Here is a 15,054-nt window from a genome sequence, read left to right as displayed (position 1 = left end):
TGCTTGTCACTAATCAGCTAGTTTAATTTATAGCTTAGCATCTTATGCTAAGCCCAGACAACATATAAAGTTATGATTCCATATATTATGAAAGTGCATTAATTAACTCAATAGCCAGTTTATGCTTGTTGTGTAAACAGAACTGTAATATTCATGGTGTGCAAACACCATGTATGATTGACATGTATGGTTTTTATTCTTTCAGTAGGAGGCATAGGTTGAGAGAAGAAAAGGAGCATCTGGGCTAGGGATACATGTAGGGGTAAAAGATATACATAAGTTTCTTGGAGGTCATAAGCAGCCCTCAGGCTCTGGGTTGTGCTTCTCTGCCCTAGGCAATCTCTCTGATTCAGCAGCATACCAAATACTATCACTTTGTAGCCTAGCAGGAATTACCCCTTGCAAAATCTTTGAAGAACTCAGATATAATTAAATTCATGCCGTTCCAGCAAAGCGTGGTGCACTTAAGGCAGCCAGTTGTGTTTTCAATCCTCCCTTAGCCACCCGTCTGTTTCAATTCTTTTTCTATGAGCAACGAATGTTCCTTTCAAACCGACTAAGGGCTTTAAAAAACTGCTATGCATTCAAGGTTGTATCTCGCAGAATGAGAAGTAATTGGCTTCTCTGAGAGGATAGGTCATTTGATTCTGGAAAGTGGTGACATCCCAAAGAAAATGAATCAAGCTGACATATTAAGACTACAAATCTGGGGCACATAGCCGAGCAGCCTCTTTTATCATATGGCAGATCTGTGCAGGATGCAAACGATGATGCATTGTAGATCCTTCACCTTTGCCTTCAGATTTATGGAGGGTTGCTGCTCCTTGAGATAAGCCTGGGACCCAGAAGTTTCTCTACCTGCTGCATGAGGTCCCCCCATCTAACTCCTCACCTGGGATTCTAAAACATTTCACCAAGTCTTTCCTTTTTTTTTCATCTCCTCAACAATATGCATATGTCTTTAAGCATTTCTTCATTACTGCCGAATGAAGGTGAATATACGTGTTCCAGGATACTCTTGCAAGATCTAATCTGGGTCAATCAGCGGGACCAGAGGCTTTGTCTTCTGAGCTTTCAAACCTGTGCTGGAGGCCATCCTCAGGGCGCTTCTCTGTTTACTATGGGCTGTTTTGTGGCCAAAGGTTACCATAAGGGGCCAAATTATACACTGTAAAGATTGCATGGAAGTGGGAGATACTTCCAATGTTATCTGTCAGATCCCCAGATTGCCTTTGTGACTATGTAGGACAGACAGGGAGGAAGCAAACCACCAGATTACAAGAACACAAGCACGTGGTTAGATGAGGAGACTCAAACTCATTGGTAGCCTCACATTGAAATAAGCAAGGACATACATTCAATTTTGCAGTGGCTAAGATTGTTGGACAAGCAAGCATAAAAACAGCGACGGGGGTGATTGAAGCCTGGGAAATGGTTAATCAACAGGAGTGTTGATTTACCACCAGTTTATCAAGTACTTAGGAGGAGAGGGCTGGGCAGCATAAGGAAATAACAGCCAACCACTTAATAGTCAGCAATCAACACCCCAACCTACATCTAAAAAGCTACACATCACATAAATATCACACACACAGAGAATATCTCAAAGACCACAGAGAAATATGTGAAGGTGGGCTCCAACACAATTCCAAAAGCTCAGAAAAGAAAACCTCTGGTCCCGGTGATCAACCCAGATTGGATCCTGCAACTCCTTTCCTGAGACTTCAATCTCATCTCCCCCTTTATTATTGAGCTGGGATCATCCCTCACTATTGGCATGCAGCCTCCAATATTTATGCCTGGGAAAATGTGAGGGAAAACAGATTGTCCAGAGCTGTATCAATCTGTGGAATCAATAATCACAAATTGCTGTACTGATAAAATTATACTATATTGTAAAAAGATTATTAGATATTGTAAGAGAAGAAATATATCAATGGATATTGAGTTGGACCACAGGCTCACTCCCACATTAAAGATCTTTAAGTTCCCCTCTTCTACATAAATCAACATCAGAGTCATGATATTATTGGATCGGTTCCAAAGTTCTGCTGGTTTGGGATCTGGCACTGCCCCAAAGCAAGTAAAAAGAAGTTACTGAGAAAGCAACAAATGGGCCTATCACATGCTTCCAGATGTGTAATTCCCAGTCAGGGTTTGGCCATACTAGCTGATATGCATGGGAGTTTAATTCCAATACATATTTTGTAAGAGCAACATTCATTGTTTTTTTCTCCACAGCTCATACTGCTCATACTCCAAGCAATATTGGATTTTTACTGGGAAAGATAAGCCTATTGGAATCAGAGAATAATCAAACATCAGTTTGAACAGGACATTGGAAATCATCCATTACAACTTCTTACCCAGGGCAGGAATCCATTACTATTGTATTCCTCTAGATGACCATTGAACCTCTGTTTAAGCCGTTGTTTCTTGACTTTAGCAGCTGAGGTTGAAAAACACTGGTTTAAATGCTCCAGGGGTGGACTCGGGTCCATAGATTGTTCTTCCAAAGTCTGAAAGGCTGACTCACTATTTTTCATTATTGAGATCATCAACAAGGTAGTCATTAAGTATCTGAACATCTCATTAGTGAAATTATTAAGCTCAACTTCCTTTTGTCCTCATTGCATAAGATCATATTGAATACACAGGCAGCACTCACATCCTACAATTAATTTGGTTATTGGAACAATGCTTTTTTTCTGGTTTTATCTAATATAGATAATTCTTTAGGTTTGAAGACAACACTGCTTTGCCATTCATCTTTGACATGGAGGTGAACTATAATTCCAGTGTGGAAGCACAGAATCTATCACGATGGGGGATGCTGGAAGATCATTGTTATAACTATGGATGTTATTTTGTGACACTGCTCCGTTTTTCACCGTGCCTCTCTTGCTGCCAATCAATACACATTTTGTAGCACAAGGAACTGAGTACAGTTTAAACAGCAAAAACATAAACAAGATGAGCAATTAATATGAGAAAAACATGTCTCTCAGCCACTCCTTGTGAACTTCCAAAGCCACCTTGCTGATCACAAGAAGAAAGAGATAATTTGGCCATCTTCAACTTTGTTGTATACATGATAGCTGAAAATAGATTCTCTACATTCAAAAATGGCCCATGTAAAGGTAAAGGGAACATCTTAAAAAGAAGTTACTATTTCACTGTTCAGTTTTTTTCAGTACTCCTGTTAGACCTCCTTCTTCCATCAGAAAACAATTAAGAGAGTCAGTTTGGTATCATGGTGAAGGCATCACCAGACTAGAAACCTGTGAGCCGGTGAGGTCTAGTCCTGTTTTAGGCATGCAATTTCACCTAGATCTTTGGGTCAGTCACTCTTTCAGCCCAACCCACCTCACAGGGTTGGTGTTGTGGGGAAAATAGGAGGAGAAAAGAGTATTAGATATGTTTTCTGCCTTCTTCTTCTTCTTCTTCTTCTTCTTCTTCTTCTTCTTCTTCTTCTTCTTCTTCTTCTTCTTCTTCTTCTTCTTCTTCTTCTTCCATATCCGTCATCGGACGTTGCCAATCATGCTGGCGATCCTATTTTTATCAACACCTGCATGAAAAAGTGCTTTTGAGTTTTGTCCAAACCAGTCCCTTAGATTTTGAAGCCATGATGTTCTTCTTCTCCCTGGACCTCGTTTGCCTTCGATCTTTCATTGGAGGATTAAGTGAAGTATGCTGTATTTTTCCAGGTGTCTCATCGTATCTCCAAAATATTATATCTTTCACTTTTTATGGTTTTGATGGTCTCCCTTGGCTTTCCCAGGCAGTTTATCACCTCCTCATTTCTGATTTTGTCAACCCAACCTATACGCAAAAGCCACCTGTAAATCCACATTTCAAATGCTTCTCATTTTCTGCCTTAAGTTGTTTATAAAAATAATAAAGGTGGGATTAAAAAAATGTCTTAAGTTTTAAGGGCACAGTGATACACAGCACATGTTCACAACCTGGGCTTCTCCCAAAGCTTGGTATGACCCTGATAACTCCTCCCAAAATTGCCAATGATTCATACTTTGACAAGAAAAATCAGTAAACATGTGCAGAGCAAACATCTTTTTAATTAAGCTTACATTTTATATGAGCTAGCTTTTGTCCTGGTCTCTTTTTGAATTGACCTAGGAAGAAGGAGGACAAAAGCCTTGTCCCATCATGTTTTTCACATAATGGGACCACTCCATCAAAGCCGATCCACGATCAAGATGCTCTGTTCAATTTGGTCCATCCAATGACTTGACTGCAGCAACCTGAGTTATGTTTTAGTGCTCAAACCCTTTCTTTGTTTGTGGCACATATTTGCATGCATGAATGGGCAAAGTCACACTTGAACAGATCAGATAAACACCCAGCAACACCATCCATTAAAAATGTTAAACTCAGTTACTTTGGAAGTTGGTTTGGTTTTGTGACTCGGTGGTTTGTTCAAATGTAGAAAATGGGAGACTTCAATATCCAGCTTAAGCATGTTGTGTAAATAACCCTAAATAGCCTCAATCATCTTCTCCCAAGCTGTTCACACAACATGCTAACACAATGGCTGGATCTCCATAAAATACCGAACTACAAATTATATTTTAACCTAGCACAAATCAAACCATAACTTCAAAGCAAAAGTTATGCCTTGGATTTACAATCCTTCCATATTTTCCCACCCCTTTTTATTCTTTGTAATCAGAAAATAAAGCATTTAAGAGAAAAAAAGCAAAACTCTCTCAGCCCAACCCACCTCACAGGATTTCTGCTGTGGCAAAATTGGGAGGAGGAAGGAGCATTACATAGGTTCGTCACCTTAAATTACTATAAAATTAATACAGGTGGGATTAAAGTGGTGAGCCAGTTTGGGCGCCAGATTAGAAAGCAGGACCAAATCCCATTTTAGCAATAAAAGCCAACTGGGTGACCTTAACCAATCACTCAATTCATCACACAGTGTTGTTGTGGTGGTGGTGAAAATAGGAGGGAGGTATGTTGGATGTGTTCGCTGCCTTCAGTTATTTATTAAAATAATAAATGTGGGGTTCAAATAAGTAAATAATTTTTAAAAAAACAAATATTAAGAGAAGCAATTAAAAAACTCAGTTTCAGAATGCATTCTAATCTGTAGAGTTGGACCTTTCAAAAGCAGAGTTGAGAAATCAAAATGCAAAGCAAGTTGACCTGACCCACCCCCATGGACACAGCCACAATGCCACCTTTAGCATCCAGTTCTCTAATCCCAATGAGCTGCTTTTCATGCAGAAACGTCTCCCATTGTAGCATCTATGAATTCAAAGGAAGCTTCTCTAAAACCTGTTCAAAGGGAGACTATGATGCACCTGTAAGAACAGGGTTTCTGTTGCCCTCGAGCACCACTAAGTATCTCTTTCATTCCTTCTCTTCTGGGCTGCTAAATAAAAGTATCTGATGGCTTCTTAGCTTGGAAACAAACTTCGCTCTCGCATTGAAGCCAGAATACTGTATACAATATAGTGAAAAACTGAAATCCAGAGATTTTTATTTTATTTTATTCAATCACTATGGTTGCCCATAGGGGACACGGTGGCTCAGTGGCTAAGACACTGAACTTGTCAATCAGAAATGTCGGCAATTCGGCGGTTCTAATCCCTAGTGCCCATGTAACGGAATGAGCTCCTGTTACTTGTCCCAGCTTCTGCCAACCTAGCAGTTCAAAAGTAAAAAATGCAAGTAAAAAAAAAAAAGGGAACCACCTTTGATGGAAAGGTAATAGTGCTCCCTGTACCTTTGGCATTTAGTCATGCAGTCCACATGACCACAGAGATGTCTTTGGACAGTGCTGGCTCTTTGGCTTTGAAACAGAGATAAGCATCGCTCCCTAGAGTCGGGAACGACTAGCACATACGTGCGAGGGAAACCTTTACCTTTATGACTGCCCATATATCTAAAGGTAGTTAACAACATTAAAAATGGCCAAAAAAAATCCAGAAACACTACACACACACACACACACACACAATAAGAGACTCCATAGCACAGGATCAAAATTCACATAAACATGAACATCACTGGCTCACACAATATTAAGAGCTTTTAAAGGTCAGCCAGCTCAGGACCATACAGATTTTGGGGGTGAAGGTGGAGATGTTGCTCCACAGGGCACGAACAGTGACCCAAAGGGCCAGCTTCCCAGGTCTGGCCAGCTCAACTCTCTGACGGCTTCCCGTATATGTGTGAGAGATGGGTGGGGTATCAGCTTGATCAATTGGTAAGCACCATGCAACATGTTACTTGATCTAAAATGTGCAGTACTAGATGTTGAAGGAATCATGAATGATAACACAGATCAGAAAGTCCCTATTTCAGGAATCTAAAGTAAAATTCTCCCTTATTTATCATTTTTCATTGTGCTAGATTTCTAAAACTAAAGATGTTAGGGACTGAAATCCTATCAGGAAATTATACCCAACTATATACCCTCAGTATGCAACCACTTTCTAGAAGACCAAGGAAGCATTCTCAGCAATTAAAAATAATGCCTTGATTTATAGAACAGCATGGAGCTAAATTAAAATCAAGGGATAAGGGGCTCATTAAAAACCAGGGTGCTTTGATCCAATGCAGGGATCACTCAAGGGCCCCGCCTCTTTTGTGTGTCACCATTGTAATTGCAAGGAATCTAGACTATTCCCCACCCCAATTAAACAGCATCCAATGCAGTAAGCTTCTCGGGAACATAAAAATAGCTTTTGCTCTCCTCATAACAGTCCAAATCACATAAATAGCATAACAAGTTGCATTTTGGGGTGGATCCAGATCATCATTTTTACAAAAGGGTTGGAGCTAAATTCAAGATGCTTCTGCTTAGAAAGTTCTTCCTGTAACTGAGACCCTGAAGTAGAGCCACTCCCAAAAGTAGGCAGTATAAGCACAGATGTGTGCAAAATGTTTTAGATCCATTGGGTTTGTTGAGTTTTGCTTTGTGGTTTCTGATTCAGAAGGGGGGGGGATAAGCAGGAGATCTGATTTAGGACTCTGAAATTCACCCTTCTTTCTCCCAGTCACCTTAAAGCAAACATAGCTCCCACTCCCACCCACCAATAAGTGGGATAACATAATGACTAAGGAGAAGCCCTGATTTCATCTAGCCATTCTTCACCAAGCTTTGATGCACCTAGATACCTTGTGTAATAGTAACAACAGCTTACTAAAGGGTATTTTGAAACAACTGAGATAATAAAAAGAACACTTTTGAAGGTAGATTTGCATATATACCTTACAAAATTTTACTAGTCCTTACAACATACACATATATTCAAATGCTACATATCAAATGAGGTTTTGCATTTATATCCTCCCTTTCTTCCAGGAGTCTCAGTGGAATACATAGCATATTTTCTGCCTATTTTTCTCCAGAACAACAATCCTGTGAGGTAGGTTGGGCTGAGGCACCCTCCCACACCTTCATTTCAGCATGTAGAAGATAGGAGTAGATGGAAACAGCCCTATCCATTTTACTAATCTCATTCACTTGAAATGGATCGTTCATAGGTGTTTCTGGTTAGTCTGCTGGTGGAGCAGATAAAAGCAAAATATGACTAGCACAGAAGAATATAAGAGGAACTTGGCTGCATCCGATCAAAATGATTATTTCTTCATCTGATCCAGCTACTCATTTCTCAATAGCTGAGTCTGTACAAATTAGATTAAAATCGGAGAGGGGGGCTTATAGATTGGGGTTCAGCATGTTGAATGAATTAAATTCATTATATTAAACTGTAATGTGATGTAATGTGATGTATTGGGTATCGCAGAGAAAATACAGAAAAAATGGCATGTTGTTAACCTGGCTTTTGGGTTTAGCATGCTAAATAATACTAGCAGTTCAAAGCAAACTGCCCTGACTGTTCACATGCTAACCAGTCATATGTTCGACATTTTCCTAATTGACATTTAAAACCCTAAACAGTTTAAGAACCCACTATTAAGAGGGAGAATCTATCCCAGTATATGCAAGCCTAAAAATTAAGACCTTTAGGGTGGTTCCCCCTTGGCACCTCAAGGTTAGAAAAAGTGGGGGCAGAGAAAAGGACCTCTTCTGTTGTGCAACCCCAGAACAAACGCCCCTTCTTGGAGACCAGGCTAATAGCCACTTTGCTTACATTTCTATGACAAATAAAGACTTTTCACTCCATCATTTGGAACTTAATAACCTCAGTCTGGTAAATGCCCTGTTGATTCTTGTCAACATCTCTGCCTCTTGATTATGTTAGTAAGGTCATTGCTGTGTTTTACCGCACTTATTTTATGGATTGCATCCTACCCCATCCAAAGGACAATGTGCTAGCTATAAATATTTATACATAAAATAATAAACCCAACCAGGTGTAGCCCCTGGATGCTTGCAAAGAGTCTTACCAGCAAAGCATCAAGCTCAGATTCTCCTTCCTACTGCTGCTTTCCCATCCATTAAGTACATCGTTTCTGAACAAGTCAACTGCATGTAGCCATAATAGTTAATGGGCACTGCTGCATCTTTGCCATGCTTTAGCTTCTCCAGAAAATAAAGGGGCTTCTTCTAGCCTTGGAAGGTCCTTCCTATGGGGTTTTTAAATGGCAAGGGTGCTGCAGCTGGTGTGCCATGTGGGAAATATGGTTCCTCCTTAATGTCTGCCTAGAAGGTTTGCCACCTCCTTCCTTGCAGCCATGGATTTGTAACAAGAAGACACCCCACTGCCCATGAAAAAGAAGATGGTTATCATTTTGCATTGGTTACCAAGGGCACAAAATCCAGAGTAAACCTAGGAGCAACCTAGGAGGAGCTACACAGGATCAGACGAAAGGGTCCATCTATTCCATCCGCACCATTCCGTTTCCAGCAGCAACCAACAGCAATCCTTCACCTCCTACTCCTAGTAAGATCCAAAGGCTTCCAGGTCCTATTTTTGGCTTCAGCACTTGCAATTAAAATAAATTACCTTGAGAGACAGAGAGGCAATCAGTGAACCAATCCTCTCTATACGCTCTAAAAAATAATAATAACGAACTTTTGCATCTCATACATCGCAAAAGATGCTCTAAATTACCTGCCACCATCACCCGTTAACGTTGTAAGGCATTTCCCAGCTATCAGCCGGAGCCGGGACTATCTTGCCCAGATAAGACAGGAAGGCAGGAAAACTCCGCAGGCAGAAACAAACCTACCGCTTCCTATCTGAAGACCAAACCAAGCGCTTCTGAAATGTCACAAGTCTGGCATCCCTCTACACTTTCAGGGATAGACTGCCTTTGAACATGGAAGATCTTCCTCGGGACATCGCACACCAACCGTTGCTTTCCCGTGACGGAGCCCCCACAAGCACTAGACGACCCACCTCCTTACCTGCACCGGTGCCTCCCCCGGACAGCCTTCTAACCCTTCGGCACGATACACCTCTTCCGTGGTGCCGGGCATTTGCTCCGAGCACGGAGAGCTTCCCCGAGACGGGACTTCCAACTCCAGGGCTGTCTGGGTCCCTTCGGCTCCGCCAGGGCTCCCGGCACTTTCCGGCATAGCTGCTCCCACCGAGATGTGCCCTCCGCGCTCAGCCGCGCCGTCGCCGGGCTTGCTCCGCGCCCAATCCTGGAGGAGCTGCGCATTGGGCTTCCCCCAGCCCTGCCTCTTCTTCATCTCTCGGCGCGGAGCAGCGGGGGCGACGTTCCCTTCGGACTCGGCTTGGAAGAGGAGGAGGAGGAGGAGGAGGCGGGAGCAGCGGTTACCGCAGCGAGACCGGAGGCGGGCTTGGGGGCGCGCGGGCTGACGCTGCCACGGGACTCGGGGACCCGCGCTGGCATCCCAGCGCCCCAGCCCAGGCAGCGTTTGGAGGGGAAAGAGCGGAGCTGCCGCAGCGGCTTCCCCGCCGGAGTGGAAGGACCTGGCGGCGGCTCCTCGGCGAGAGGGGCTCGGCTCGCGCGTCCTTCGCCTGCTGAGCTGTCACTGGTTTGGCAGCAGGAGGAGGAGGAGGAGGAGGAGGAGCCGGCGGCGGCAGCGTCCCTCGCGTTCCGCTATATACAAAAGGTCCAGGGCTCCAGCCCGCTTATGTCCTCGCTGGCGGCGGCTCCTCGGCATCCAGGCGCCTTTTGCCGGCACACTTTCGCTCCTTGAGCTCCGGGCAGCCTCCTCCTCCTCCTCCTCCTCCTCCTCCTCGTTCTCCTGTGTGCTGCTGTCTTGCTACGGAGGTTTCGTCCGGCCGGACGGCTGCCTCATGCTCAGTCGCACCCCCCTCCCCCTCCGGGGACCGGCTTCGGGACCAACCGGGCGCCTTGGCTCCCCAACCGGCTGGAGAGGAATTTCCTCAGCGCTTGGAAACGAGAAGCCGCCGCCGAGCCAGGAGCGCCCGGCCCGGGTTCTTGCGAGCCCTCCAATAAGAAGTGGCTCAGGCGGTTTCCATGGAAATAGTGGCGGAATGGGGGGCGCGCGCACGGGTTGGTTATTGATTCGAGGTTCCGGGACTGCATCAAAGCGCCGCCGCCGGCCGAGGAGGGAACCTTGGGGGGGGGGGGACGAAAGCGGGAGGCTTTGACCCAAAGCGGCCCTCCTCTCCCATCTCAGGGTGGCGGAAAGCCCTTTGCGACTCAGGCCACGGTCCCTTGGCTGGGCTCTGTCTTGTCCCTCGTTACACCGGCCTTGTCTTTGGTCTTGGCCTAAAGGGAAGTGAAGGGCCGCTTTGCACCACAAAGTAGCCTCTGGTGCATTTGTCTGTCTGTCTGTCTGTCTGTCTGTCTGTCTGTCTGTCTGTCTCTATCTATCTATCTATCTATCTATCTATCTATCTATCTATCTATCTATCTATCTATCTATCTATTTATTTAGGTTTGTCAAGCTTGTATGAGAAAACAAGTATAGGTATGAATGTAATATATAAGTATAAGCAGGGATACATATATACATAAGAAATGAGTACAAATAAATGGGAACAGTAGGACAGGGACGGTGTGCTTACAGGCCTCTTACAGCCCTCTTAGGAAGGGGATGAGGTCCACAATAGACAGTTTAAGGTTAACATTTTGGGGGTTTGAGGATGTAACAACAGAGTTGGGTAGTGCATTCCAGGCATTGATATCTCTCTCTCTCTCTCTCTCTCTCTCTCTCTCTCTCTCTCTCTCTCTCTCTCTCTCTCTCTCTCTCTCTCTCGCTGTGTGTGTGTGTGTGTGTGTGTGTACGTGTACATACATACATACACATACACATATACATTACTTGGAGAAAACAGTCTAATTAGTTGGAGAAAGGCTAGGATGGGCATGAGCTTCTGGGCAAATCATGAGCGTAATGTTGTAAGCGATCCAGAGGGTGGCAAACAAATTTAATAGATAATAATTATTTGACCCAAGTGTAACCAGATGATTATAAGGCATTATAAGGCATGTATTTTCAGGATTCTGGATACTGGCTCAGGCAGTTGGCTGCCCTTGACAGTGGGATGTTATGAAAATCTCCCCCCTCCCTTCCTTTCTCCCTCCTCCCCACCTCCCTACCTCCCTCCCCACCCCTCTCTCTCTCCCTCTCTCTCTCTCTCTCTCTCTCTCTCTCTCTCTCACACACACACACGTATAACCACAAACCACAAAAGGACAGTTTAATCCTACAACCAAAATAAGCTGCCATACCTTAAGGTTCTTAAGGCCAGTCTCTGTTGTTGTGAGGAAAACAATAGAGGATTGTGTGCATTGTCTTGGTCAATATGAACTTCGGGGTATATATCTAATAAATAAAATTGAAATACACTGCAAATCCATTGTGGACAATATTGTTGACTGTTGGCAGCTTTCAAGAGGGTGTCTCCCGTCCCCTACAATATGGTTGTGTTTTGTTTGTTTAATTGTTCTCTTTTTATTGGAGGCTTGAGGATTTGAACCGTGGGATTTCTCCTATGAACAGTCCCTTTCTAAACTGAGCATTCATGTCACTGCTCAGCATTCATCTTTCCCAATCTGTTGTCAGGTTTGGTTAAATGGTTAAGGCATCAGGCTAGAAATTAGGAGACTGAGTTCTAGTCATGCCTTAGATATGAAAACTGGTTGGGTGACTTTGGGCCAGTAACTCTGTCTCACCCACAATGATGTCAGACTTGGGTGAAAACCCCTTCAGTTAATTCCTGTTGCAACCAATGGATCCATATTCAGTTGATTAAAAAAAAAACCTTTTAAAAGCAAACCCTGCACTTACAAGAAAATGCTAGGAAAGAAAAAAATACTGGTGTCCTTCAGTTGGGTTCAACTAAAAAGGTAAAGGTAAAAGTTCCCCTCGCACATATGTTCTAGTCATTCCCGACTCTAGGGGGCGGTGCTCATCTTCATGCTAGGTTGGCAGAAGCTTAAACAAGTAACGGGAGCTCACTCCGTTACGTGATGCTAGGAATTCAAACCGCCAAACTGTCGAGACCTTTCGATCAACAAGCTCAGTGTCTTAGCCACTGAGCCACTACGTCCCTATTGGGTTCAGCTACAACAGTCCAAATCTGATGCCAATTTGATTCTCATATGCTGAACCATAATGGGGTTTTGATTTAGTTTAGTGGGTTGTTTGTAAGTTATTTACCATGGTTAATAAACAGTAACTTAACTGATCATGTACTACAATGTGCAAATCTAACCATTTGTTACTCAGGTAAACCATGACACCATGTGATGTACAAACAGCCAGTAGTAATTGATCAATAAACTGAAAAGTGGCTATCTCTTAAGCGTGTGTGAATTCAGCCACTAGATCTGAAATTGAACTCCATATATTTATATTCTCAGTATGACTGTATCAGAATGTATGGCTGTGAAAGTTGGACCATAAGAAAGGCTGAGCACCAAAGAATTGGGGCCTTTGAACTATGGTGCTGGAGAAGACTCCTGCAAGTCCCTTGGACTGCAAAGCAATCAAACCGGTCACTCCTAGAGGAGATCAACCCTGACTGCTCTTTAGAAAGCCAGATCCTGAAGATGAAACTCAAATACCTTGGCCACCTAATGAGAAGGAAGGACTCACTGGAGAAGAGGCTAATGCTGGGAAATATTGAGGGCAAAAGAAGGGGACGACAGAGAATGAGGTGGCTGGATGGAATCACCGAAGCAGTAGGCGTGAGCTTAAATGGACTGCAGAGGATGATAGAGGACAGGAAGGCCTGGAGGAACATTGTCCATGGAGTCAGAACTCATGGAGACCACTTTGCAACTAACAACAACAAATATTCATATATATGAATACATTTATTATCTTGGTATGTGATATGAACCAGGCCATTGTCATAAGACATATATAGTTTTGGCATAAAACACAGCAATTATATTTTGACAGCCCAAGTTTAATGTTTAGGATGTACCCAGCCCTTGAGAATGAAAGAATTTTCATAGTCATTTGGGGAAAATTTGTGAGCATTTCAGGTTATGTGTCTTAACTACAGGAAATCCCAGGCAGAAGCATAGCTCCTTAAAGTTTCACACATATATCACCTATAATATTTCATGGATCACAAGCCATCAGGTGTATAGGTTATACTGAAAGAGAGAGATAACTGGACCACTCTTGACTCATTGTGTCATTGCTTCAGAGATATTTATCAGATTCCTCAATGCTTTCAACAATGGCAGAGTTTCCAAAGCACTGGTATACCTTCAGAGATGTGGCTCCTTGAAAATACGCCATGTTGACATGTATAGCACAGTGAAACATCAGCAAAGGAAATGTTTTATGGCATCCTGTATTCTGTCATAAACAGTTTTATGATAATTTTCATGTCATAAAATGTTTTATAAAATTTGCCAAATTTCAATTCTACAGGAATTATGGGCCCCAGATTTTGGATGCATTCTGCAAGGTAGCCCATTTGAGTACCTTGGTTCAAAGCTGTTGCCCTAGGATTCACTGTTTCATCCGGTTGCACCTGTAACTCACAGCTGCACCTGTAAATCATAGTTAGAGGTTATGGGAACACAATTGTTAGTAGTACGTAGAAATGTGGACATACAAAGGTTATACTTCAGTTCCTTTTCTGAATTATACTATTCTGTCAATGGTCCAGTTATTTATTAAAAGTTAATTCGCCAAATCAGAAATTTGTGATGTTCAAGATGGTATTCCAGATGAGACAAGTCTGTTTCAGAATGGGCACCACTCCCTGTATACCACAAACTGTTTCCAGTTCAGAAGATTAACTCCTGGAAAAATGCCAGACCACCCTAGAGCAACAGGATCAAAGGGAAGTTCTATTCTCCATGTAGTATGCTTTGCTTACGCTGAGGTCATACCATTGGAAAGGGGACAAATTAAACTCAAAGTCTTTAATTTGGGGTCCATGGATCTCTTGGGGGGCTGTTTTTAGGTGATCTGTGAACATGGATTTGAAAAATATAACAATTCATTTTCCTTAACCTCTAACTGAAATTTAGCTTTTAATACAATAATGTATGTTGGCAAAATGATTTATGGTCTGCAGGCTCCAAAAGCGTATGTTAATTTTAAGCTATCTCACTATCAAAAATCCTTATGTCCTTAAAATAGTATATATTGTCTTTTTTATTGATTTAAGAGATGAGTAAAAAAGCACACATTACTATACATTTGTTGTTTTTTTTTAACATTTTTATAACCATATTTGACCAGTATAGTTTCCTTTCTAATACAACCCATATCTGTGCATTTTTGGATGGCATATTATCCATTTAAATTTATTTCTTCTGAGATTTCCCCAAACTTTCAGGGTACAAAAAAAAAAAACAACCTTGTTTTAGAGCAAGAAGCAGTCTAAAGGAAGTGATTATTTATGTAGCATATGGCAAAAATGTTAAAAAGCATTTGTTTATTGAGAATTACATTCTCAATAAACAAATACGAAACTATTTACTCTATTTACAAATGCAAAGGCAGACTATTTCTACAGTCAATACGTGATGGAGTTACATACAATAAGTCTCAGAAAGTCTCTGGGGTTTCCCTGATATGTGCTCGGAGGGCACTACTCCACATCACAACTACTATTCCGAAGGGGAGAGCTTTCCCCATTTATGGATGAGGCTAGTGCATCTGCCATGTTGAGTCCTAATCCTATTGAGGAT

The 15,054-nt window shown here is 42.6% G+C and overlaps 1 protein-coding gene across 1 annotated transcript in view; it reads right to left on the bottom strand.

The window, feature by feature from the left end:
• Positions 1-9,523, bottom strand: part of TSPOAP1 (TSPO associated protein 1) — an 82,095-nt gene extending 72,572 nt beyond the window's left edge. Inside the window, exon 1 of the mRNA XM_032216107.1 lies at positions 9,353-9,523. Coding sequence (XP_032071998.1) covers positions 9,353-9,523 — 171 coding nt within the window. The remainder of the gene's footprint in view (positions 1-9,352) is intronic.
• Positions 9,524-15,054: the final 5,531 nt, after the last annotated feature.

Source organism: Thamnophis elegans, chromosome 4 (genome assembly GCF_009769535.1).
Source record: "Thamnophis elegans isolate rThaEle1 chromosome 4, rThaEle1.pri, whole genome shotgun sequence".
Lineage (NCBI taxonomy): Eukaryota > Metazoa > Chordata > Lepidosauria > Squamata > Colubridae > Thamnophis > Thamnophis elegans.
Note: the sequence above shows the minus strand (reverse complement) of the source record. Positions and strands in the feature narration are given on the sequence as shown.